The following is a 25,803-nucleotide window of genomic DNA, read 5'->3' as shown; positions in this document are numbered from 1 at the left end:
TGGTTCACCGTTATTGACATTTTCTGTTTGATTAAGCTTTGGCTTAATCTTTGTCCAATTGAATTCTTTCTTTCGGGTTTACTGTACCTTTTGGCCTTTGCTTGCATTCCTATTGGTTCCTTATCAGTTTATAATTTTCTCATTGGTGTTAGACTAATCCACTATTTTTATCTTTTAAGCTGCAGGCTTATCTGCTCTTGGCTTTTGTCGAATGTCTTTTCATCCATAAGCTCATTACTTTTTGCATTGAAAAAGGCATTCCCTGTAACGCCGAAACATGTGTCTGCAATAATCGGCAATTTGTGCTTTTTTGACATTGTTTCTTACTTTGCTGTTTAGCACAAAGGTATTTATTTATCTATTTATCTCAAGGCAGAATTTTCAGTCAGTTAGTAATAATTTTAAAGAACTGAAAAAAACATCCATTATTTTTCTAAATAAAAACCCCTGAATACAAAATTTTAAAAAAATTACTCTCACTCTCAACAATTTCTCTTAAGACCTTTTTCTCTCAATAGTAACACAAAGAAAGGGAACCATTAGCAGAAAAAATAAATCTGTCCACAGGAGGGGAATAGGGAACTAATGACACCATGTTGCCAAACTTATTACAAGAAAGAATCAAAAGATTAAAAAATAAATTTCTTATCAAAACCTTAACTATCTTAGCTCAGTGAATCAGTGTATATAATTGCTAAAGTAAAAGAAGAGCATAGGATCTTAGTTTCATTTTCGTTATTTTTCAGAAAGTAGCAACTTTTTTTTTTTGTAATTCCATCCCAAATTGAAAACTTGAACAAAACGTTTTGGAAAATAATAAACAAATGTCAGTTTTTTTTTTCATTTATAATAAAAGAATGAATAACAATGAAAGATTCATCTTACGAATTTCAATAGCTCTGAATCTTCGTAAGTCATGATTTAAAAAAAAAAACAAAAACAAATAGGGAGGGGATTATAAAAGTAGGAATTTTATTCTTCAAGTGATGAACTCTTCTTCTTTTTCTTCTTCTTCTTCTTCTCTGAATGCTATACAGGGAACAAAACACAAAATAAATAAATGACAAAAATCACACCAATCTTTCTAAAAAATAGCATGTAGGTTGACTACAAAAAATAAATTAACCTTGAGTCATACTACGTCAAATGACCTACTGGTCCCCAGCCGATTAGTCAATTAGGATGAAATTTTATAGAGATGCAGAGATGCCTTTGAAACTAAATACAGTAGAGTCTAGAAAATCCGAGGTAATTGGGGCTGATGCTACCTTGGATTACTGAAAACTACCGGAAAATTCTCAGCAATTATAATTTTACACTATTTGGACTGCCAAAGGTCGTACATATCTTTCAGTTCTCTGTATGAAGTGTAGGGAACATTGTAGAGATTAGTGTTCACTCTAGGAAAAAAAAGGGCAGGGTGCTGGCCTTTGAAAGGACACTTTTTTAAAAAGGGCACTATTTCCCCCCCCCCCCCCAACGCAGTGTCCCCCCCCCCCACCCAAGACCAATGATGCACCACTCAAAAAGTACTGAGCGCCCCCCTCCCCCCAAAAAAATTATGAGGAGAAATAACACTTAAAACACCTTGCAAATATTCAAACAGTCTAGCCTGCACCATGATCACCCCCCCCCCTCGATCGCCGTCACCACTGACTTTAGTATTAAATATGATTTCATCCAGAAAACGTACTTGTCTGCAGAATAGGGTTAGCTCCCCCCCCCCCACAGACAAATGCCAACTAAGCTAAGCACATTTTCCATACTCTGTAGGAACATTTGGCAAAAACTGAAACTTGGCTTTGGGTGTTTTTCAACACTTTTCAGGCCATAATTTTAACTACCTATAAGAGTAAAAAAAAATTCCAGGCATTTCAAAACCCTTTGAATTTCAATTTAAGAAGAACAGTGTTTAATTACTGATCTCCCCTTTCTACCAAAGAAACTGCCTAGTAATGTGCATTGTGCCATTGAGTATTTTAGTAGACATAAAAATCGTGATGAGTGTAAATTCTCCTTTTTTAAATATACTACACTTCAAATGGAATAATTAACTTAAAATACTGTGTGCAGTGCTTCAAAATGCAGCAGTGGTAGCAAGTTGCAAAACTAAAAAGACTTTATTTGAGCTCTATTTCCTTGTAATGGAGTTGTTCAAATTCATAACACAAATGTGTTGGCAGATGTATGCGCTCCTAAATGCAATACATAAGCAGCTTGGGCCAAACTAAGATTTTTATCTCAGACAATTTGTGAAAATTTAATATATCAGCATTTAAATTTTGTGATTTTTTTTAAAAATCAATTGCATAATATTTTAATTTATAAAGGAAAAAGAAACAGTGCAAGATCATTTTAGTTAGAAAAAAGCACAAGTATGTCAAAAGTATGGTTTTTATTGTGTCAATAAGTGTTTTAAATAATTGTTATATGAATCATATAAAAAGATAATAAAAATTCTTAGCAAAAAGGAAAGAATTGAATGAACGCCCAGTCAATGCAATGTTTTTCCATTTCAAACGGTTTTTAGGGGGGGGGGGGCTTAGGATGGGGGTTAAAAATCTAAGATATTAAAAAAATACCCTTGCATTTTAGCCCAGTAAGCTTTGTACTATGTTCTTCTTAGGAAACAATCAGAAAGTTAACTTTCCAGAAACAGATGTGAAAAGATTGCTACAAAATCACTAGCAATGCACTAAAATTAGCTAGGCCTAATTTCCACGTGCAAACGAAAAACGGACACAAAGGGCTGAAATTGTTAGGAAAATGTCCTATTCCCTCTCATTGTTGATTCTCAGAAGATCAAGGATGGGAAGGAATGAAACAAAGATCTCTCCCTTCCCAGAGGACACTACTCCTTCCCACAACCTTTCAAATACCCACCCTCAGTAGAAGGAAGAACATGCCTTTGTTTCCTACTGATAAACCTGTTTAAATTCTGAGAATCTCATCCCCTCTTTGCCTATTTATTTGCTTCCCCTTTTGTTTATGGGGCCGTTTTCAGGGTGAAATTCTGGGAACAAGGATAAGACATGAGCGTTTTTGCAGACGATCGCTGGACAAATAAAATTGCCCCGATATCGCGGCAGGTCGAAACGACGGTTGAGGCATCTTTTTAAAAACACAGGGTGCAATTTCTTCTTTTTTTTTTTTTTTTGATAAGGGCGGGGCGCATTTCGCGATCTAAAAGAAGGGCAGGGCGCATTCTGCTAATATGGAAAAGGGCAGGGCGCTGCGCCCTTCAAAAACGGCCTAGCGTGAACACTAGTAGAGATGAAAAGATTTCACCTAAATTTCTATTTTAATCTCCAATAACTATTTTCAAAAGTGATCGAAGATGCCTACAAAACGTTTGAGCAACTAAAAAATTCAATTAGTCTACCCCTGAGTTCATTTTGATTATTTTCGTTCAATTATTTCGACTCTTGTGAAGATAAAATTTCACGTCTCTTGAAGAGTGCTGGCTGGAGACACAGCTGTTGCAATCGTTCTTTATTACTCTATTGTATAAACAGTTAAAGAAGCTTTATAATATGGAAAAGCTATTAATTTTGTTTGTAACAGAGATCATCTTTTGCTATTAAAAATGTTTACTACTTAATAGGGGTATAAGGACCTGATGTAATTTACATATCAAATCATTTTCTTTGACTCTTTTATTCGTCTGCAGGGTATTTCAAGTGGATTTCTTTCATACCTGATGCCTCCTCTGTTCAAACCACAAAATGCTGCTAAGAGAGCTGCTTATATGAATCATATTTGTTCAAACATTTTCGATACAGTAAAAAAGCTAATTCAATGAAGTAAAAATTACTGAGGAATTTTACATAGTTTAAGATATCTTTATTTCACTTTTAGTCAAACAAAGTATCTTTAGAAGTATGCCGCTTGTTTAAAATATTACATTATTTGATTCAAAAAATTACATCCGTAAATGGTATGAGAAAAAGCAACTACAGGAGTTTGACTTACTTAATTCTTTTAAAAAACATATTGTTGATTGCTTCAAAAAGAAAACAAATTCTCACAACTATTATTGTGGGAAGAAGCAACTTATCAGGGGCAGATATACAGGGGATGATCAAGGGGGGTGTTGAACCCTCATCTCATTCATAGACACTATAATGCATCCACATTGTATTCAAACGAAAACAATTAGTTATCTTTCAAATTTCTTAAAAGGAAACATTTGAAATGCTTCTTTTTATTGCTTATGAAATTAATTGGATTTCACAGCTAAGCAAGCAACTAAATTTCAACCTACTTGTGAATCTTCAGAGGAATGCTTGTGCCTCTTTTCTTTGTGTTTTTTCTTTTCAGGTGACTTAGGTGCTTCAGGAACGGCTTCATCTGCACTGCTATCAGATGATTCACTTGCTGCTCTCTGAAAATATTATTCACACATGAAACTTTGATCAAGAACATTTAAATAAAATTGCAGAAGCACTCATGCAAAAAGTAAAACATCAGGCACAAAAAGCAGAACATCACAAAAGTGAAAAGAAATTCATAGACAAGTTTTATGCACAGAAAATAGGAGAAAACAGACAAAAAATTTTGCTGGACTTGTAGTCAACCTTGGCCTTCTTAAAAAAGGTTCAGCCAAGCTGTTCTCCTCTTGGCCATGGATTGCCAGTTTTTTAATTCAATAGCACTAAAATCGCAGTCCAAACAATTGGCCAATAAGGAAAACTTTCAAAGTAGCTCAGCTACTTTCCATTATCATGAGATGTTCGGCCCATCTCATTCTGTTCAGTTTAATAAATTTTAAAATGTAAACATCCCTAAAAAGTTCGTACAGTTCAAACAATTTTCTTTTGCTGATTGTGACCACGTTTCAGATGCTTATGTTAATACTGATCTTATGTGAGCTTGTACAGTAACATTGTTAATATTTTAATCATTAATCAGGTAAGGTTTTAACTGGCTTCTAAAACTAAATAGGCAGCAAAAAGTCTCTTTCGGATCTTGAAAATGTTTTGATTTCAGTATTCCATTTCAAATCCCAGGTAAGTAAACTTTTTAATACTTTCAGATTTACGTTGCTTGATTTCAAAGAAATCATTAGAATAGTCTCTTTTTCCCACAAAGTATGTATTTGGTTTTCCCTTCATTTTAATGTTAGCCTTGGATTTCTAGCAGCATCTCTAATGCTATGTTAATATCTTGCAATGATGTCCCCACAAGCCTGTGAAGGCTTCAATTTGAACTGATTTGTTAAATATTTATCACAATATTAAGTTTTTCCTTGTATACTTGTACCTACCTTTTTTGTAACTTCTTGTTGAAGTGGAGAGGCAGAGTTTTCTTCTTTTATCCGTGAAATCATTGGAGATGCAGGTTCTACTTTAACTCTAGAGTGGGGGAAAAAAAAAAAAGAGTCAAAATATGCATGCATAGCATAAGGAACAAAAAGTTGGAAAACTTTTGCTTTGCAAGGAAGAAAAAGTCCACCGAAAATCAATTTAAACATACTAAACAATTTATTGTTCCAGAAAGTAGTGATCTGCATCTTTAACGAAGCATCTGCGGGAGTAGTGAATCTCTTAAATGAGTTTAATGGGTACTTTTATGCAACTCATTCCACCATATTAATTTCTGCTACAGACTTTACAGTAGTTCCTAAAAAATTTGCGAGTTTTTGACCCCCCCCCCCCCCAAACTTTTTTTAGTGGCCGTCTATTTAATCAATTCCAGTCTTTGTAGCTCGCTGTTTTAAAAAGAATGTGCATCCTTACCCTATGTTTATGCTAAACCGACGTCACTTATAAGAATGGTCTCAATAGTTTAAGAAAGTCAAAAGAATTCAGTCTGTGAAAATTTTTTAATTTCAGCAATAGTAAGATAAATTCATCACTCACTCTTTCTGTTTCATGGCCCAATCAGCAGGGGTGTTTTCATTTGGATTACCATATTTATCCAGCAGTCCTTGTTGTACCATTTTCTTTTTTAGAGTTGCCTAAAAGGGAAGAAAATTTTATCATTCATGTATATTCATAATATTTTTCCTGGGATATATTTCAACATATTTTATATACGGGGGTGGAGGAGGAAAATTTTAGGACAAATGGTAGAAGATCCCAGGGGCCGTAAGGGGGTTGTTTGCCACCCCAATTGTTTGCCAACAATTAAAGTTTTTACATGCAACTGGGCGTGGTTTTTGCTGTTTTCCGGGAAAAATTGTATTGCTTGCCCCCCCCCCCCTCCCCCAGAAAAACTCAAAATGGGGCCTGGAAGCTTCTTTCTGTTTTAGGGCCAAAGGCTTTAGCCTGCTCAAGGGCGTTAAGTGATCAAAATTTATGAAAATTTTGGGCTGGCACCACATTCTAAAACTGAAAAATTACTAAAAAGAAAAAAAAGTTTTTAATGTTTTTCCCCCCTTAACAATTTCAATGATTTTTATATGCATATTTGAAGAGTTCTTACAGAGGAAGGGGGAGAGCTTCTTCATATTTTATGAATATTTCATGCTCTTTTCAGAAAATACTTCATTTGACAAAGATTTGATCGAGGATTTTATGCATGTTTAAATCCAGCACTGATCCACACTTATACAACTTTTATTTTTAGTGCCCGTAAGAAAAAATGGCCGTTAGGATCTTAGCGATTAGTCTCCTCCCCACCTGTCCGCAAAGGAAAATAACTCTTTAACAGATATTTAGCAGTGGATGTACATCCTTACCGTAGGTCCAAGACCCCATTTGCGAGGATATGTATCTTTCTCCATGACAACTCTCTTAATTTTGGCCACAATTCCATGATCACAACTTGCAATGGTGGATGTAGTCATCAGAGCGATAGCTAGAAAAAAACCCGAAAATTAAACTCATATGTTTAAATGTAACAATTGCTGAAAAGACAGAAAAGTTTGACGCGATAAGATATTTAAAAAAAGTAACTTATAATAGTAATAAATCTTTGCTTAAATAGAAATTTTATCATTAATGAAAACAGACAATAAGGGCTAAAAATTAATATTAGATTAAATTTCAATCAGGAACAAAACAAGAAGTTTGCATGGATTAGCTAGCTTCTTATATTTAAGTATAAATTTCGTGGAATTTCTTTTATTTTTATTAAAAAGAAAAACATATCATAACATAAAGAACATTATTAGGCATCACAACTGAATCTGAAACCACTCAGGCTGGAAGTTCCTCTCTGAGAAGGCTTGATATATCTTAAGTTATGAAACAAAGGAGATTTCTTAAGGAGGTGCTTTTATGATATGAAACTGTCCGAAAGATCTAATGCAGTTCATTAAAATACAATATAAAAAGTAAACTAATGTTAAAACATCAATTTGTAATGTTGAAGAATGTCAAGATAGCTCCATTAACAGAGTATATGAAAAATAGCGACTTGAAGAACATTCTTCAATCCACTATTGATGCAGGATTTAAAAAATTTAGATGAAGCATAGTGGTACGGGAAAGAATAATCTTACCCAGTGCAATAGCTTCACCTTTGACAGTTATGGCAACGATCTCTTGATTAAGCTCAATACCATCTTCATACCTGAGAACTCCGGGCAGCATAATCTTTGCACCATAACAAATTGCATTAACCTAAAATTTCAAAGCAGTTAATAAGGGATCAAGAAAACCATCTTGAGAGGTAGGGAGAACTGTAGGGTGGTTCAAAAAACTAATTTTCAGCAAGAGTCCCAAGACACCCTCTATTTCTTTTAGACTTACTAATAGTATTATGCTGTAAAAAATTTAGCTTCACAATCAAATTTTAAGAGGGTGCTCAATGACCCCTTAATTTAACATTAAGTTGCAGCACCGAAAATGCCAAACTTAGAAACATTTAATTTTTTCCAGCTTTTTCCTTTTTTGTAAATAATTATTTTATTGCAATGTATATGCGTATTACTAGTGTATATTATAATATGTAGCTTTTTTTCCCCAGTTCAAAGTATTTTTTAACCCCCACTCCTTCCCATACATTTGAAGTTTGGGGGAGGGGGGTTGAGGAAGCTAAAATTCTTCCAGTGTATCTACAAGGGTAAAAATATTGAGCGGTGTCCTGTTATCTAGGAGAAACTTTTTTTTTTACATGTATTTTTGAACCACCCTAGGGAACGGGTATATCTTTCTTTAGGTAAAAGATAATTTAAATACTATTTTGACCTTTTCAGTTCACAATAAAATAACTAATAAGTATAATTAACTGTAAGTAATAGTTTACATTTCACTTATATTTTTTAAAAAAGTTACTTCACATTTTCCATATTTATTTTAATGAGCACAGAAAAATGAAAACAGGAAACAATAATAAAATGCTTACTGCACTGTCTTTCATTACTATTCTTTTGTGGGTAGTCAGCAAAGCTTCCAAAGGTTGTATTACCCTTCTTAGATATGATTCATCATTGAAATTGTCATACACCCACATTGCATCTAACACATCATGCATAGTATACAAGTTTTCCTGTATGAAAAAAAGGTACAAAATAAACATCTGACATTTAAAAGTGTTTTTTTTTTTTTTTTTTTTAAAGATCAAACTTAAAACTTATACTGCTTCTTTCCGGATAATAATTGTACAAATAATTATAAATTGGTAATAAACTTACTGTTTCATGCTGGATACCAGTTCGTACTCTTCTTAGTTCTGCCATTTGGCCCCCAACACCAAGGGTCAAGCCCAAATGCACACACATGGTTCGTACATAAGTACCAGCTTCACAGCTAACCCAAAATATGCCTGAAAATTTTCAAACAGATGCATACTGAAATAGTTTCCGAAAAAACAAACAAAATGGCATGGAAAAAATTGAATAAAAATCTGCAGATCATTTAAAACCATTTCATTATAATGAATTGCATTTCTGATGACAGATACATAAAAAATTTGAACAGCCAGAAGAAACCAGTTTTTTCCCCCAAGAAATGTTTATTTTCACTCGGTTTCAAATTCTTGTACAAAATCATGTATTTGGGAAATAATAATATTTCTATCCCAATGGTTTTTTTCTTCAAATATTTTTATAGTTTAGGGTCCTACATGTAAACATTAACTTCTATAATGCAAGGTGAAAGAAAAATTTTATTTCCTGGTGCAAAGTATTTGCTACTTTTTTTTCTCACTAAAACTGTAAATGCATACACAGGACAGAATTATGTCAATAGCATAATAGGCTGGTCCTCCAGGTTAAGGGTTGTGCAGCAGTTCAGTAACTTTCTCACTTTAATAAAGAAACAAAAACTTCACAATTTACAAAAAAAAAAAAAAAAAAAAAATCAAAAATTGATTATGCAATTAATAAAAAATCACACCCTACTGAAAATTAGATATGGAATAATGATTTGACCAATTTGGGAACTTTTTGATGCTTTGAACTTAGAAATTTACTGGCAGTTAGAAAACAGAAAAGCTTTTGAATAGTAAAAGTTCATACATATTTCTAAGAAGGAAAAATAACATCATACATTTTTAAATAATTAGCTGTTACAAGATTTTGTAAAAAAATAGTGAAGCACTGTTTAAACATTTTTGAAGACTGTGTATCTAACAAGCGTATGAATAAAAAACATATAATAGGCATATGTATTAGATTCCATAGAGACCAATTTAAAAAAACTTATGAAAGAGAAACATATAGACGGTGCTTCACTATATAACTGTCAAACTACATTTTAATTTTAATTGGTAAAAAATCAACTTTTCCAGAAGGCGAAAAAAAAAAAAAAAAAGAAAAGGAAACAGACTTGTTTTCCGCACAGCATCCACATTTCTGTAACTTTTACATCTTTAAGGAATGGGAAAACTAAAAAAAAATTTTTTTTTCTTTCTTCTAGAGAGATGATTTTAAAAAAATCTAATGAAAAGAGTTCCAATAAAATGTAGCAAGTACAACTAAATAATCAAACCTCATTAAACCACTCTTCGCCCCCCCCCCCCCTTCTTATATTGGCCAAGAACGAGGGGAGAAAATGTTCTGCACAGGAATCAGGGTTCGTGATTTTTTTGATATTTTTAAAAAAAATCAAGGTACGATTTTTTTTCGACTTAAATAGGATTTTTTAAAATTTATATCTGATTTTTCCGATTTATTTTAAATCTTCAAAAATTTTTAGTCGTTAATTATTTTACATTTATAAACATTATATATTTCATACAACAGATGAATCCATTCACTTTACTTTTAAAACTTAAGATAAGTTATAATACTTAGATAAATATGATTTTGTTTTATGCTTTGCTTAAAGATAAGGTTTCCATCATCATGTACGTTTTAGTGTAAAAGAATATGTTTAGCAACTATTTTTCTTAACTGGAACTGTAATTTTGGAGTAAAAGTAATATTGCAAAAGTAAAAATCTGTTTCACACACAGAAAGAGGAATCTATGTAGTGAGATGTTGAAGTTAAGATTGTAAATTTAGAGTAACACATTCTTAATGTGCAAAATTAATTTATAAAAATAAAATAAACTGATTTTAATTAATGATTTTGTTAAAAAAAAATCACTTGATTTAAATCAACGAACCCAGATAGAAATGTAATACAAATTCTCTCATTAAACATCCACCTCAATGTTTTTTTTTAATCACAAAAATTGCATAGTTTGAATTATATTACTGCTTGAACCACAATCTTGAAAGTCCGCAAATAAGTCATAGCGGAAAACAAAGTTAGCCAAAGAGAAAAACTGCCTAAGACATATTGAAGGTAAAAGGAAAAACAATAATGCTTTAGATAGAATAGAATAGGTAATCAATTTGCTATAATAATTTAATTTCCCAATAACATATTCTGGTGAAGAATTGGCAAAAGAAATCTTGTTAAACTGCTACCTTCGACTTTTGCCAATTTTGGGCATGATACAAAGGTTGGCGGTTTAATGAGGTTCAACTGTACATTTCTACCATTGACTGTACAACTTATAGAACAACAATAACTCAAAGATAAAGCAATAAAAAAAAAGATTAAAAGAATTACCAAGATTTTTTTCATTATCATATTCTAGGAGTTTTACTTCATATATTGTCCGGACACGCAACTGTCTTTTCACAGCAGATATTAAGGGTGGTCTTTGGAAGAGAGCTCCTGTCTGTAGTTCAAGGGCCTGCGGAGAATTTTTTTGATGAAGCATGACAAACATTCATTATTACATAAGTTTTTAAAGCTACATAAATTATGGAAAAATCAGCGGAAGTAAATAAACTTCTAATGGTAATATCACAGTATAAACAAGGATAATTATTTAAAATATATTTACAAAAATAACATTGTTATAAAATACAAACTTTTTTTTTCTTTTGATAAATACAAACACTTTATTTTTGCTAACATACAATAACATATGCAAAAAAAGTTTTAGTAAATACAAGAATTCAAAACTTTCCTCAGAATGTAGAAAATTTTAGGATCAAAGTCCCAACTACTAGGCTTTTCATGCTTTGCACATAAAATTGAGAAAAAAATTTCAAGGAGCATACAGGGATCATTCAAGGATAAAATAAGCTTTTCAAAGACTAAAAGAGACTTTTAAAGTCTGAATATTTTTACAATAATAAATTAGATGATGATTTAGTTTCAGTTTACATAAAAGTTCTAGCACAAGGCAAAACCTTTTACACTACAATATAAAAGCTCTGAATTAATCTTAATATTGTGCTATCTATTTAAAATAAAATCCCAAAAATGAAGGACTAGAGATACATTGTAATGCTGTTTAATTTTCTCAGGCAGTTGAAAATGTGTGTGATTTTAATTACACTAACCATTCTTTTACTTTTAGCTAAGAGGGAATTTTTTTAAGAGCCATATAAGAGAAGTCAGGGGTACTCACCTGGGGGGGGGGATTCATGGCGCAGACAACGCCCTTTGAAATTTTAGGTTGTTTTGAGGAGCATTTGTTATTTTTTGGGGGGTAGGGCTCTTGCTTGGGGGGTATTAGCAATATTTAGGGGGTGCATCCTTGCTCTTAGAAGGTGAGCACCCCTGGAGAAGTCTTGCTTTTTACTGGGGGAGGGGGGAATGCAAAATTAACTATGCTTTCAAAAATTACCTTCAGAACATGAGACTGGTCAGGTACTGAATTGTGAAGTTTAAAAATGCAGACGTATTCCTTTCCGGCAGATTGCTGAGACTTCACAAGTCGTGTAGCACGCTCAATACAGACCGTTAAGCATCCTGTCACTTTAGGATCCAAAGTTCCACTGTGTCCAGTCTTCTCCACCCGCAGCATTCTTTTCAGCCATGCAACAACTTCATGTGATGAAGGGTTAGATGGCTTGTCCAGATTGATAAATCCAGATTTCATATACTCCCTTATTTCTCTCTGTAGAGGAGAGCTACCGCATGCCAAAGGAGTGTAGTGTGATGTCCTTATATTTAAACTGTCTATGTTCTGCAAACAAATTTCTTTCAATTAGATTTTTTATTTAAAATCTTAGAAATTACTTGATTCTTGTACCAGAATGTCTTACAACAGATTTATTTAGCAAATAAGAAATAACCTACAATGGTTATTTCTTACCATTATACTAAATTGTTATAGAGCAACATAAACTTGCTGTATAACAATTTGGTTTTTAAAATGCTTTTTGATTTTGGAACTATTCTAAGACAACATTTACAATAATTAACAACAGAAGAAATTAAGGTTATTAGCAACTAGAAACAACTTACAATTGAATTATCAAAGTGTACAAAATTAAATACTTCAGTTAAGTTCAAAATTAAGAAGTGGTTACATTATGAAGGAATTTTTAAAATATACTGAAAATTCTCTATAGTAGAATGAATTAATTTTAAATTCTCATTGCAAAAGTTCTTAACTAATAGCTCATGTTTTAATTTGTAGGGGAAAAAAATGACAGCAAAGGATTATTAAAAATGAAATATACTTTGAGACGGAGAGGCCAGTCTGTGCAATTTAAAGTTGGTGGTTTTTCTGATGGCAATGAAGTTAAAGAACGGGAAATGAAGTTGAAGAATTATTAAAATGTACTGAAAATTCTCCAGTAGAATTAAGGAAATTTAATTTGAATCCTTATAGCAAAAGTTCTTAACTAATGTTTCATTCTTTTATTTGTAGTGAAAAAAAAATGACAACAATGGATTATTAAAAATGAAATATACTTTGAGAAGGAGAGGCCAGTCTTTGCAATTTAACGTTGGTGGTTTTTCTGATGGGGCAACGAAGAATGTCTCTTCCATCTGAACATCCTGAAATGAAAAATGACAATATTATGCCCAGCAGAGGAAAAATTGTAATCAAAACAGTAATTTTTCTGCATCAGAGTACACATCGCAAATGCAAAAAGATTTTTTTTTTCTAAACAATGAGCACTTACAGTAGCATTAGTAGGATTTCCAACCTAACAAAGTATAAATTCAGGAAATTCTAATAATGATTCTTTTTTTTTTCCTTACAATTTTTGAAACCAAAACTACTATTTTAAAAACTTTTTGTCCACAAAGAAAATTGCTTGCTTCGGAAGAACCAAAATACTAAAATCAAGAATCAGTTAATTAAAAAAAAAAAAAAGAAAAAATAATTTGAATGTTGACATTTTGAATTCAAATTATGTTTTTTGCAATCACGAGTGTGTGTAGGTAGGCATGTGTGTTTGTGGGTGTAGGCATATGTGTTTGTGTGCAGGCATGAATGTGTGGGTAGTTGTGTGTATGTGTGTATGTTTTTGTGTGTGTATGTGTAAGCATCTATGTATGCGTGTGTATGTGTATGTGTTTGTGTAGTTGTGTATGCATGTGTGTGTAGGACATGGATGCAACCTGGAGACAGCTTTCGCTATAGGAATCGTGAGGACCCGGTCCACGGTGATGGTGTGGAGGGTGGTGCTGGGAAAATAAAATGATAGGATGCCAAAAACAGGCAAATAAAAGCAATAAGCAATCGTGATTGCTCAAAAAATGCTGACAGCTTATTATGCACTCAGTTAAAATGCAATTAAATCAGAACTATGACAGGGTCTAAAATTGAAAATCTTGAAAGATTTTTCATGTAAACCTCATAGGCCTAAATCCAATGCAAGGATTCATTGATATCTACATTTATCTCTTTTCAATTTTTTGAGCAGAGTAGCTCCCCCCCCCCCACTCACAAAAATAGGATGAATTTGCTGCCCCCCAAATGTTGCCATTCAGGACAAGGGCCTCGGTTTGTAACCCCTAGATCTGACACAGTACCACAGTGTGGGTTTTCATGAATCTTCTTGAATCTTTAGTGTATGAGCTCCTGCTTAAAAAATGTTTCACATTTTGCGAAGTTTTAAATGATCTTCTCAGGTTATGAAACGGGTTTAGTTCAAGAACAAACTCTTAGAAATTTAAGTGTGAATCTTCTCTTATTGCTCCAAAGCAGAATACTTGACAATGTTCTGCAACGTAAAATCATTTGACCTAAGTTGTTCTGCAAGTACTTCAAGCATTGTATACACAAGCAACCAACGTGACATTTCCCACAAATCGGGAGCATTAAATCAAAATTGTTTCACACAGGAGGAGTTTTTTTTTTTTTTTCACTTTTTAAAACTTAACTGTTGCTATGCATTTCTGTGGAACCTAAACCAATTGAGATTCTCCAAAAATAATTCATATGCTTTATAAAATGCATAGAAAGAGCTAAGTTTTATAAAAATCCAAATTTAGGGTTTCAAACCACGTTTTTTTAAAGTTAATTTTACATGGCATGAAAGAGCAATTGAAATAATCCTTGTATATTATTTCTGTAGCCTGTTTTTGGTTTCTACGCCAGATTTTCCTCAATTCTTGATCAATTTATTTGATTTACACCTTATTCAGGGTGGCGACAGGAAATGGAAAAAAAAGTTCCCTGACTTTTCCCTGATTAAGTTCACTAAATTTCCCTGATTTACGTTACCAATGATAATGGTATCCTTTCTTTGCTCTACCCTTAAATAGAACTGCATATTAAATGAAATGCAGTGAGAACACAGGGGCCTGGCCAGAGGATATTTGGGTCCGTTAACGGACCCTTCACAAAAATCCGATCAACCAAAACGGACCTTTCACAAAAATCCGATCAACCAAAACGGACCTTTCACAAAATCCCGATCAAACAAAACGGACCCTTCACAAAATTCTGATAAACAAGATCGGATCTGTCAAATTGTTTATTGAAAGAGCAAATCTGAAAGCAAAATAATTTTTGGAACCTTTTTTTAAGTCAAATTAGAGGGATCAGCTTATACAAAATCGGCTAATTTTGAAAAAAAAAATCGGCACTCTTGGAATGCTCCTGCAAGCGATAAATAATGGCTACTGCCAAATAAATATAATGGTTGTTTGTTTTATCACAGCTAATTAGCAGCGGTGTTTTTGTAAACTTTTCTGAAAAGGCATTGGTAAGCACTTTTCTCTGTGCATGATTTAATAAACAATAATAATATATATCTGCGAAATGAACTTAGAACTGCAAAGGGATAGTAAGGGTGAGGAAAAAATATGATCGCTTCAGATGATGTTACCAACTTCAAAATTATCATCACTTAGCGTCTGGCGTTGAACCTTTATAATGACTTGATTAGAAAATATTCTCATCATTTCGCCAGCTTGTCAATATTTGCGTTTTTACGGTGGGTGCGGGGGTGCGGTGCGATGTTTAATTGTTATTTTGGGAGAAAATTATATGGGTTTTGATTTTTCGATGCTAACAAGGATGATTATCTTTAAATAAACTCTTTTAATTACCGTTTTTTTCCTTTAGATGTCTACATTTTGAAAAATGCAATCTTTTAACATCCGATATGAGAATCACATTTTGTTCTTTTTTCAAGCTAACTTCGCTTTATTAGGATTCAAATAAATGAAAAGTCTCTTTATTTCTGTTAGAACTCTCATTTCAAGTTTTTAAAGCAAAATTCCATTGTTATGAGTCAAAACTTAAAATGCTAAATAGATGGTTTATTTTATTTTATTTTTTGGTTCAACTGTGTCCACAGATATTAATGATATGTTTATTATAGGACTCTAAAATGCAATTTTAAAATAATTTTATCAAAAATATTTCTTTTACAAGCTGTTTTTATACTTTTGATGCCTTCACTTTGAGAATTGCGATCTCTTTGCATCCGCTACGGGAATCCGATTTTTCGAATTTTTAATGATTATTACGCTTTGTTAAAAGGTAAACAATTGAAATATCTTTTTATTTTTGTTAAAATCACGGAATTTAGAAGTTTTAAACCAAATTCTGTGCTTTTTAAGAGTGTCTTGGGTCAAAAAGTTGAATGCTGAACCCTATTCTGAATTTTATTTTATTTATATTTTTGTTACAATTATTTTAAGTACTGTATAAAAATATATCTAGTATAATTTAACATCATAATGTAGAATGGTAGATAAATATTGATACTTGAAAGAGCGATGCCCCCCCCCCCCCCGCCAAATATCAGAAAAAAAAATCCAGAATGATTTTCTCGACATAGAAGAGGAAAACACTCAACTTTAAGTTTAATTGATGCAGTTTGTGCCATCTCTAAATTCTAAAATTTCGTTTTAACAAAAAAAAAAAAAAAATTTTTTTTTTTTGGCGAAATTTTTTGATTTTTCACAAAATTAATTCATTTTTCACAAAATTATTTGATTTTTCACAAAAAACGGACCCTGTGAAAAATCCTGGACAGACCCCTGGAACAGTTTAAGCTGTTAATTAAAAACATATTTTGAAAAGATGCTCCTTTTTTCTTTGGTAAAAATAGTATATTAAATTATTGACAGAGAAATATTGTAGGAAATCTAAAACAAATACTTTACTTCCAGGAACCAGTTAACATAAGAATTCTAAGAAATTATTAAAATCACTCTTAAAGACATATCTAACCATGATAAAACTAAAAAATTTAAACTGAAATAATCTTGAACTGAATTTTCAGTATAATTGTAGCTGCAAGAATAACAAGTGACAGTTAAAGTATAGAAGTAATGTAGTTTTACTTCCGTAAATAATACTGCCATGGGTAAACGGCAATATCTGCGGAAATAAGTTTGAGATATTTGAAAAAAATGTGGTTGACTCAATATTAACAATAGGAAAATGTTCGAATTAGACGTTTTCTTCGCGCCTATTTTTCAGTGGAAACCAAATAAGCGAGTATGTACAATAAAGATAACGTACAATAGATGATAAAAACGCAAAAAAAAAAAAAAAAAAGTGCAGTTACTGCCCTTTACTTGTACACGGTAGATAAACATATTTATGTACAAAAAATTTGAAATCTTTCAACAACCAGTCATATTGAGCTATTCTCTAATCAAGAACTTAGGTTTTAATGAATGAATACAGCATTTTAACTATTAAAAAATAATAGAAAACTAATTAAAATGCCAAGTGATAACTTTTAAGACTTTTTCAGCATTAATTATAAAACAAAGATTTTTCTTGAAATCGTGATAACAGTATGCTAATTACTTCAAGACAATGAAAAAAGGCAAGGGAGCAAGTCATTAATGACGGCTTCATCTTTGCCTGTAGGGTTGTTTATTTTACGTAGCTTGGAATGCTTGGAAGGAAAATTCAAGTACGGTAAAATAAACAACTTTACAGACACAGAAGCAATCTTAGGAAGCTCATTCTAAGATTGAATACTTTGATCTTGAGGAAAAAAGATGCACAAATATGTGGTACTGCATAATCGCACCTCATTAATTTTACTCTTTTAAAACAAATAATTAGCGTAAAATTTGTAGGGAATCAAAGTACTTCATTTTGCAAGGAAAAAAAATTTGTTTCTTCATTTGATCAATTTTCCCTGAATTTTTGTTATTTTTTCAAAATTCCCTGATATTTCCCTGAGTGATAAAGTTCCCTGACTTTTCCCTGATCTCCCTGATCTGTCGCCACCCTGTTATTTTAAAGCTTATCGTGCTGGCCACTGACGAAAAATAGACCCACGGTCTAAAAATTTTTTTTCCAGTCAAAAAACCTATTTTAAATAACCAGAGTGAGGTTTTCGGTTAAACTTATAACTTCAACTTGCACTATGACCGACAGAGCTGAATAGCTTGATCGGCAGAGCGTTCTCCTCGTAATCAGGAGAATGAGTGTTCGGGCCCACGTCCGGACAATCTGCATCAAAAAATTAGAGAAATGTCGCGCATTACATGAATATTTAATTAAGTAAATAACAAATATGAGGGAATAGAATAAATGAGAAGGAAACGCGCCTTGCTGTTATGAAAACTTGATGTGACATTGTGCTAAATTACTTGTGAATTGTAAGTTTTTTTTTTTTTAAAGCTTTGGCTCTGGTAAGAAAATTAAGGCATAATGTAAGCGAAAATATAAGTAACAGGTTTAAGATTTCAGACTACAATAGAATTGGTTTTTTCTTTCAGAAAAAAATAATAAATCGTATATTGAAATATACATTCGTCTAATGAGTTTTTGACATTTGTATGAATAAAAAAATTACTACCTCAATTTGAAGGGTGAAATATGTATTTTTTCTTCTTTTTGCAAAAAAACAAATAGCATATCACATTTTTACTACATTCGAAAAGCTACGCTTAAAAAAGAGCATAGTTCAATTTATCTTGTATTTTAACAGTGCTGTTAAATGATGAACACGTGCTGCCATCTAAGTCAAAACGGTTCAAGCAGCTTGCGATAACAAATTGTAAAAATTTTCAAAAATAAAAACACTTCTCTTCAATATCTTATATATTGTTCCCCCCTCATTTTAAAACTTATCAGGCCGGCTAATTACGAAAAATACACTTATGGTCGAAAAATCAAGTTTTCGGAGACACCCTTGCTGTTGCAAAACCTTGACGCAGCCTGAAGTTCTTATGCAGTTTTTTTTTTTTTTTGAAGCAAAGTTCTAATACATTTTTTTATTTTCTTGCATTGCTTTTAGCAAGAAAAAAAAAATTAACCTATTTGTGTGTGTATATGTTTTTTTTTTTTTTTTTTAAATAAAGCTTAAAAGCACTGGACTTAGTTGTTCGGTTAAATTGATAAGTTTTTTCGGTAGAGCGTTCGGCTATAAACTAACTGAACTTAGGGCAAGCTCGGGCTGTCCGACATCATAGCAAATTTAGATTAATATTACGCATTACATGTACTCATAACATGCAACAGATAACACATGTAATAAAATAAATGCAATGAAAATGCTACTTGGTGTTTCAACTCCTTTAGCATAAAAAAAGTATTAAATTTACCTCAAGGGAATATTTTTGTGCAGAAAAACATTTTCATTGTATGCTGAAATGAAGATTTTTCTAAAAGCAGTGTTCAACCTTTTGTACAAATGAAAAAAATACTACGCCAAATTGAAACTATGAGTTTCACCCAGTAAACCTTTAATTTTTTATTCGAATACGATATAAAACATTAAAATTTATTATTAACTTCATTAGTAAGAAATGTGATCTTCCTCATTCCTTTATCAAATTCCATGCTTTACGAATAATTTTAAATCGTATCATGCTGGCTAATGACAAAACATAGACGCATGATCGTATTTTTTTTTTGGCAAAAAGCTTTGTTGCTGTTTTTTACTACGCATTTCTTCAATGAATAGTATTCGAAAAGGAAGTCGCAATTTCTAGGTTTGTTGGAGTGTCCTGCTGTAATAAGAATGGCGCCAGTTCGAATCCGTGCCGATAAATATTTCTTTAATGTTTCGTTTTTTCCCGTCAGATGCTTACATGGGCAGGACTGTATTTGCCACAACCTGTTTTTTCACATGTACAATTACTGCTTTTTCACTGTCACTCAGCCACTTTTAATGATATTTATGTTTGCATTGAAAATACGTACAACCAAAAGGTGAGCGATGATCAAATTATCACAACGTTCTATTTAACAAGGTTTTGCTACTGATGTCTTCAAATTACATGTCTTCTCTTGTGCGCTTACTTTTCCTATTCACTTTTTTCGGTTATTCTTCATTATGCTCTTTCTTTGAAATTTTTAAAGAGCGAAATAACTTATGAAACGATTTGAAGCACAGTGCGGAGTTCCGCATGGGTCGACTAGTCTTTATATATTAATAGGCAAGCGGTTTTCTTTTGGTACCGATTTCTCCTCTGTTTGTGAACCGATTTTCTTCATTCTTTTTTGATTCAATTCAGTAGATATTGCCGAGTTTTAATGTCATCAACAAAATTTTTTGAAATTGGGCGCTAATTAACGGAGATATTAATTAGAAATGTATTTTCGTCCAAAATGGCTTTTTTATGCGAATGGATGGTCCAATTTTTTCAAATTTGATATGGTTGGAAAGGCCCTTAAAAAATACTCCTAACGAAGAAATTGTCATGGCGCCCAAGGTTCAATAACCTAAATCCACTAGAAAAGTTATAAGCGTTTTTCAGTTAGCAAAACTCAAAAGTTTTAATTTTATCTCTTTTCTATTGTTGAAATTCATTGTTGGAAAAACGATACATTAAGTTTTAATTCATTTTTTACACCGCTTTTTCTACACCAAAAGTACATTTTAGTGCTTCGAGTTTGGTATGGTTGGAAAGATTGTGAAAAATACTTTTAAAAAGGTTTTCACCCCCCGTTTTACGGTACAAAAATTGGCGATTATTGCCGCCGTTTTGTTTACTTAAACGCATTCGTTACGATCAAAACTTTTGCTTCAACTGCAATTTATGTAATGTTCAATGCATAACGTATTTATTGTGAAAAATACCAATGGATTAAAGAAATTAACTTTATAATAGCCTTTTTTATTAAGGTTACAAGACAGAAGATCATTTACAATATTGAACAAATGGACAGAATTATCGGTGGCGAGATTGTAACGCAATTTGGACATCTCACATATATGTCTAAGAAAAATAATTTTCCGTCAAAGATACTGCATAAAAACATATGAAAACACATATAAAATAAATAAAAATTGATTTTGAGGATCGAAAAATACCTTTAAAACATATAAATCATATATTTAGTTCTCAAATAATAGCGTTGTTCAGATTAACTTTTGAACATATGTCAAACTTCCAACTTCCTTTTTTTCTAAAAGCGTTTACAAAATAAATAAGTCTCTACTTTTGTAATTTGTGGAAAATATTATCAAAAAATTATTCAGTTTGAGATTCATACCCTGGATTTTTTTTGAAACATAGTATGGAAATTTAAAAAAAAATTCTTTTTGATGTTTCATTTGCGCAGTTAACGTTTTGAATTTCCAAAAAAAAAAAAAAAAAGTGTCTTTTAGCAGAGAAAATATTTTTTAAGGGTATTTGAAGAGCATTTTTTTTTTTCATAATTTATGTCAATTCTTGTCTCCATACAGTATTAAACTTTCACTCAAAATTTTTTGAGTTAATTAACATGAAAGTTAATTGGTGTTAAAGCTTCAAAGTTGAGGTTTGTGTTTGCTCCCACCTTTTGAGAACTGCCCAATCACAAAGACGACCTCTTTTAAAAATTGTAATATTATTTGACGTCCAGTTTTTTTGAATGGACAGTTATATGTTGCCACGAGTAGAGTTCATTCATTTGTTACTTGGAAATTTATATTTCTAATGACAAAGAAAGCAACTTACTCAATAATAGTCGACGTTTTGTAAGCAATATTGTTCACACAGAATTTTTACGTATAAACTGAATATTTATGCTTCATTTCGAAAGGGAAAATTTTGAAAATTGGGTAATTGGCGATTTTTATCCATTGGCATCAATTTTTTTTTCCTAATGTCAGCGCAAAAAATGTTTTTCCTTTGCATACGTAAACAAAGAGTAGGAAAAGATCTCTTAGCATAGGGTTATCACAAAGTAACATGGTATCTAAAATAAAAGTATTCAAGCCAAGAATTAGATGACCATACCAATTTCTCAATGGAGTTGTTTCCTTCAGTCCAAAGTATACTACTTTTAGTCACTGAAATTGACTGAATAAGCAGAAAAAATAACGTGGAGCTAGAATAAACTTATATTTTCCCCAACTGTTATTTATTATTATTTTTTATAATGTCCAATTTTAGAAACAAGGCGTGGTCTTTATGACATTACAAGTAATGTACTTTGGCGCGCGACTCCATTACTGCGCTAAATGTTAATGCCTTGCTGTTAACCGCATTTCCAGGTTATGATTTTTTATTTTAAGGTTAATTAGCGCTATGTGCTAACGGCATCAGCGAATGGCATTTTATTACTTTTGATGCCATGTGCAGAAGTGTAAAAAATGAATTTCAATCTGTGCACCAATTAAAATAATTGTAAAAAAATATTAATTTTTTCCAAATTATTTAAAACATGGTTAAAAAACCTATGTTTTTAAGCACGGTCTTTCAGAAAAAAAAAACCTTTTAAAATTTCGGAAACAACCCCATTACCCAAATATCCCTTTTCATACATTCATTTTGAGATTAACAGACGAAAAGCAAAAGTAGAATAAATTATTACTGCTTGTTTCAATGTGTACATATAAAATTTGTATGTTTACAGATAGGCAGTAAACATGAGTAAGAGTAGAAATAAAATTGTTGGAAATAGTTAAATTCATACGAGAAATATTCATTTATGAATATGGTCGAATTTCGACCACTGGGCAAACACTAGTGTTAATAAATAAATAAATTACTAAAATATTAAGGAAAATGAGTCGAGTTAGGGTAGCATATAATAAAACTCTTCAAAACTTTCTAAATAATTGAAATATTTTCCAGGATGGAAAGGATCTCTGAAACAAGACACGCAATTTTTGGCAGTGGACGTGTTTTAATGTTGACATGTTTCTAAAACATATGTTAATGGAGGAAATTGCAGGGGATGAAGATCGGTTGGGAAAAATAAGAAAAAGGGGAACCAAAAACGCTAGAAAAATCAATCTTTTCAGATTTAGAATATGGAATTTCTGCAGAAAATGTTGATTTACTACAAATATTTTCCAACTCAAGATAGAATTTTGCACAAACTCTGCAGATTTCTCTAAGTTCAAAGAAAATCCAAAGTTCCTGCAGCTGACTTATCGAATACAACATTTTTCACTAGCTTTCCACCCAATTATCGTAATTTCTAAGAATTTTAGATTTTCTTCTAATTTAAAGAAATTTGCAGAATTTGTGCAAAATTCTATCTTCAGTTGGAAGATATTTGCAGAAAATCTGCAGATACTGCAGATTTTCAGCAGAAATTTTACACACATCTGTAGAGTTTCTGCAGAAAATTTGAGTTTTTCTCTCTCATTTGAACAGAATTGTTCTGCAGTTCAGGTTCTGGAACGTACATCACAAATTTAGCAGTGTTCTGCTTTGGGGTCTTATTGCCTTAATATGCATTTCAAAAAGTGTCTTATTTGTATTAAAATTTACAGATATTGGTATTTCAACTTTTAATTAATAAATGGTAGGAAGAAGCCATTTAACCATTCTCTAATGACATTGAATTTCTCAAACTTTTACTAATTCTTTCAATGCTTTTCTGAGATCTACAGGAATAACATAAACAAAGAGTGCACCAGATGAAGTTATGTCCAATGTCAAATAATGAACAAAATAATTAATATAATTAACTTAGTTTAGTCCTATAGACACATTTTGCATTTTAGATGTGATTATTTTTAAAGGACAAAAAATAAATAAATAAATAAATAAATAAATAAAAAAACATTTTACTTATAACTTCACTTATAATGAAATAGGAACATTGTGAATGTCCTTACCCCTAAAGATCGCTTTTTCTTCTTTTTCTTTTCACTTGATTTAGGTATAGGTACATCTGGAATAAAATAAGAAAAATTTAAATCAAATACAGTTGGAACTCCTTACATCGAAATAGCAAATTGCCGGAAAAAAAATCGATATATAGAAACAATCTTATTTAATCCTAAAAATCTTCTAAAACATTAAAATCAAAGCTAATTTCCGTGTATGAATTCCAATTTCTAATTTAAACGAGCATCAAATTAAATAAAAATTAATCATTTAAAAAATAACAGAAATTACATTTTTGCGTCTTCATACATCTTCATTCGTCGGCAATTCATCTTGATCCGCAACATTACGGGATTTTCGTTTTGACAATGTAATCGAGAGAAAAATAAAAAATCATTCTACTTAACTTGAATGATTTTTACTGCAGCTAAAAAGACTAGGAATGATAATCAACAGATAAAAGGGATAACTTGAAACTGATTTCACAATGTTACTGGTTACAACTAAGATTTGAAATAAACTTGAGGGAATTAAAGAACTCCAGAATGAAAAAACGTCCTTTCTACACACCCCTCAACCCCAGATTCCTTATGAGTTTTGTAGCAATCTTTAGTGAACATAATTTTCTCATCTAACCCTTTATTTTTCATGAGACAAAAGTCTAAAGTGGAAAAAAAAATCTACGAATGTCTCGGAAAAAAATTTGATATATAGAGATTTTTTCGATATATAGAAACTTTTTCTATGTAATGAACATATAAATTTGCGGGATTTCGATATATAGAAAATTTCGATATGTGGAAGTTTGATATATGGAGGTTCTACTGTATTGTCCGTATCATTACAAAATAATTCTCTTTCCAGATTTATATAACATCTAAAAGCATTATGACTAGAGATGCACTGAATATTTAGCTCGTATTTGCTTATACTGCCTATTTGGCAGAAAAACCGAATATTAGATTTGACCAAATATGATTTTGACAACTGAATAATGACAAACTTAAATATTCAACAATTGATACAAACAAACACATATATTTATATAAATATAAAACATTAACCAGTAAAAAAAAAAAAAAAAAAACAATATTAAGTGCTCATCAGTATCTAAAGTCGGTTAAACTGCTAGCACACTTCGGTTTGTACTTGTATCTAAGGTAAATATAAGATTTTTATTAATAACCATGTTATCAATTAAAAAAATAATTCCTATAAAACCTCGTTTACTCCGACATACTTGGACCAAACCTAATCGGGTCGTTCCACGTCAAATCAACCACAAAAATGGGATTTTAACACCCACCGTCTCGGGATTTGATCAAACTTGGTATACTTCATCCCTTTATGGTTACAAGCAACCCCCTAATTTTTTTTCTTTCAGTATCAATGCGTTTTGATTTTACAGCCTTTTGAAATTTGGCGATTTTACATTTTTTGTCATTTTCCAGACACTCAAACTGAGATGTTGTTGTTTATGAAAAAAATTATTTCTTGGTAACTAATGCTATAATCTTTTTGAAAATTTTTACACAAAAATAGGAAGACTTTGAACATGTTGATAAAAAATATTTCAATAATCTTAGTTTGCACAAATTTTTTTTAAAAAATTAGAAAATTGAAAATTTTGAATTTTTTTTCAAAAAAAGATGTTGGCAAAAAAACTGAATTTCAACAAAAGGGTCAGTTTTAAAAATCATGATTTTTTTAAAAAATGATCATGAATATGTACTCTAACTTATCCAATGAAAAACATTAGGGGGACTTTAAGGGATTCTGCCCCCCCCCCCCCACCGATTCTGGAAAAAAAGCACAAAACATCATACAATCTCTTCCATATTCTTAAAAACAGAATTTGTCAACAATTATGACAAAAAATTCAAATATAATGTGTTGAATATGGAATTCAAATATAAAAAAAATATACTTAAGCTTCTATTTTATTTGAAATAGTTTAAAATTTGTCAAATCATCCACAAAAATGGGATTTCAACACCTACCATCTAGATTTTGATGAAACTTGGTATACTTCCTTATTTTGTGGTTAAAAGCAACCCCCTAGTTTCTTTTGTTTCAATCTCAATGTATTTTAATTTTATAGACTTTTGAAATTTTTTCGATTTTGCATTTTTTTGTCATTTTCAAAGACACTAACTGAGCTGTTGTTAATGGGGGAAAAAATGTT

The 25,803-nt window shown here is 31.6% G+C and overlaps 1 protein-coding gene across 1 annotated transcript; it reads right to left on the bottom strand.

Moving 5' to 3' along the window:
• Positions 1-848: 848 nt before the first annotated feature.
• On the bottom strand, positions 849-23,682 carry LOC129225660 (H/ACA ribonucleoprotein complex subunit DKC1-like; the record flags this gene model as incomplete). Its single annotated transcript, XM_054860135.1, is given in 12 exon segments — positions 849-1,029; positions 4,265-4,384; positions 5,267-5,354; positions 5,862-5,959; positions 6,683-6,801; positions 7,448-7,568; positions 8,293-8,436; positions 8,582-8,712; positions 10,950-11,076; positions 12,022-12,363; positions 13,098-13,184; positions 23,627-23,682. Coding segments are annotated over 12 exon segments (1,490 nt in total), but the record flags the coding sequence as incomplete, so codon positions are not given.
• Between the last annotated feature and the right edge of the window lie 2,121 nt (positions 23,683-25,803).

This window comes from Uloborus diversus, chromosome 7 (assembly GCF_026930045.1).
Source record: "Uloborus diversus isolate 005 chromosome 7, Udiv.v.3.1, whole genome shotgun sequence".
Taxonomy (NCBI): Eukaryota; Metazoa; Arthropoda; class Arachnida; order Araneae; family Uloboridae; genus Uloborus; species Uloborus diversus.
Note: the sequence above shows the minus strand (reverse complement) of the source record. Positions and strands in the feature narration are given on the sequence as shown.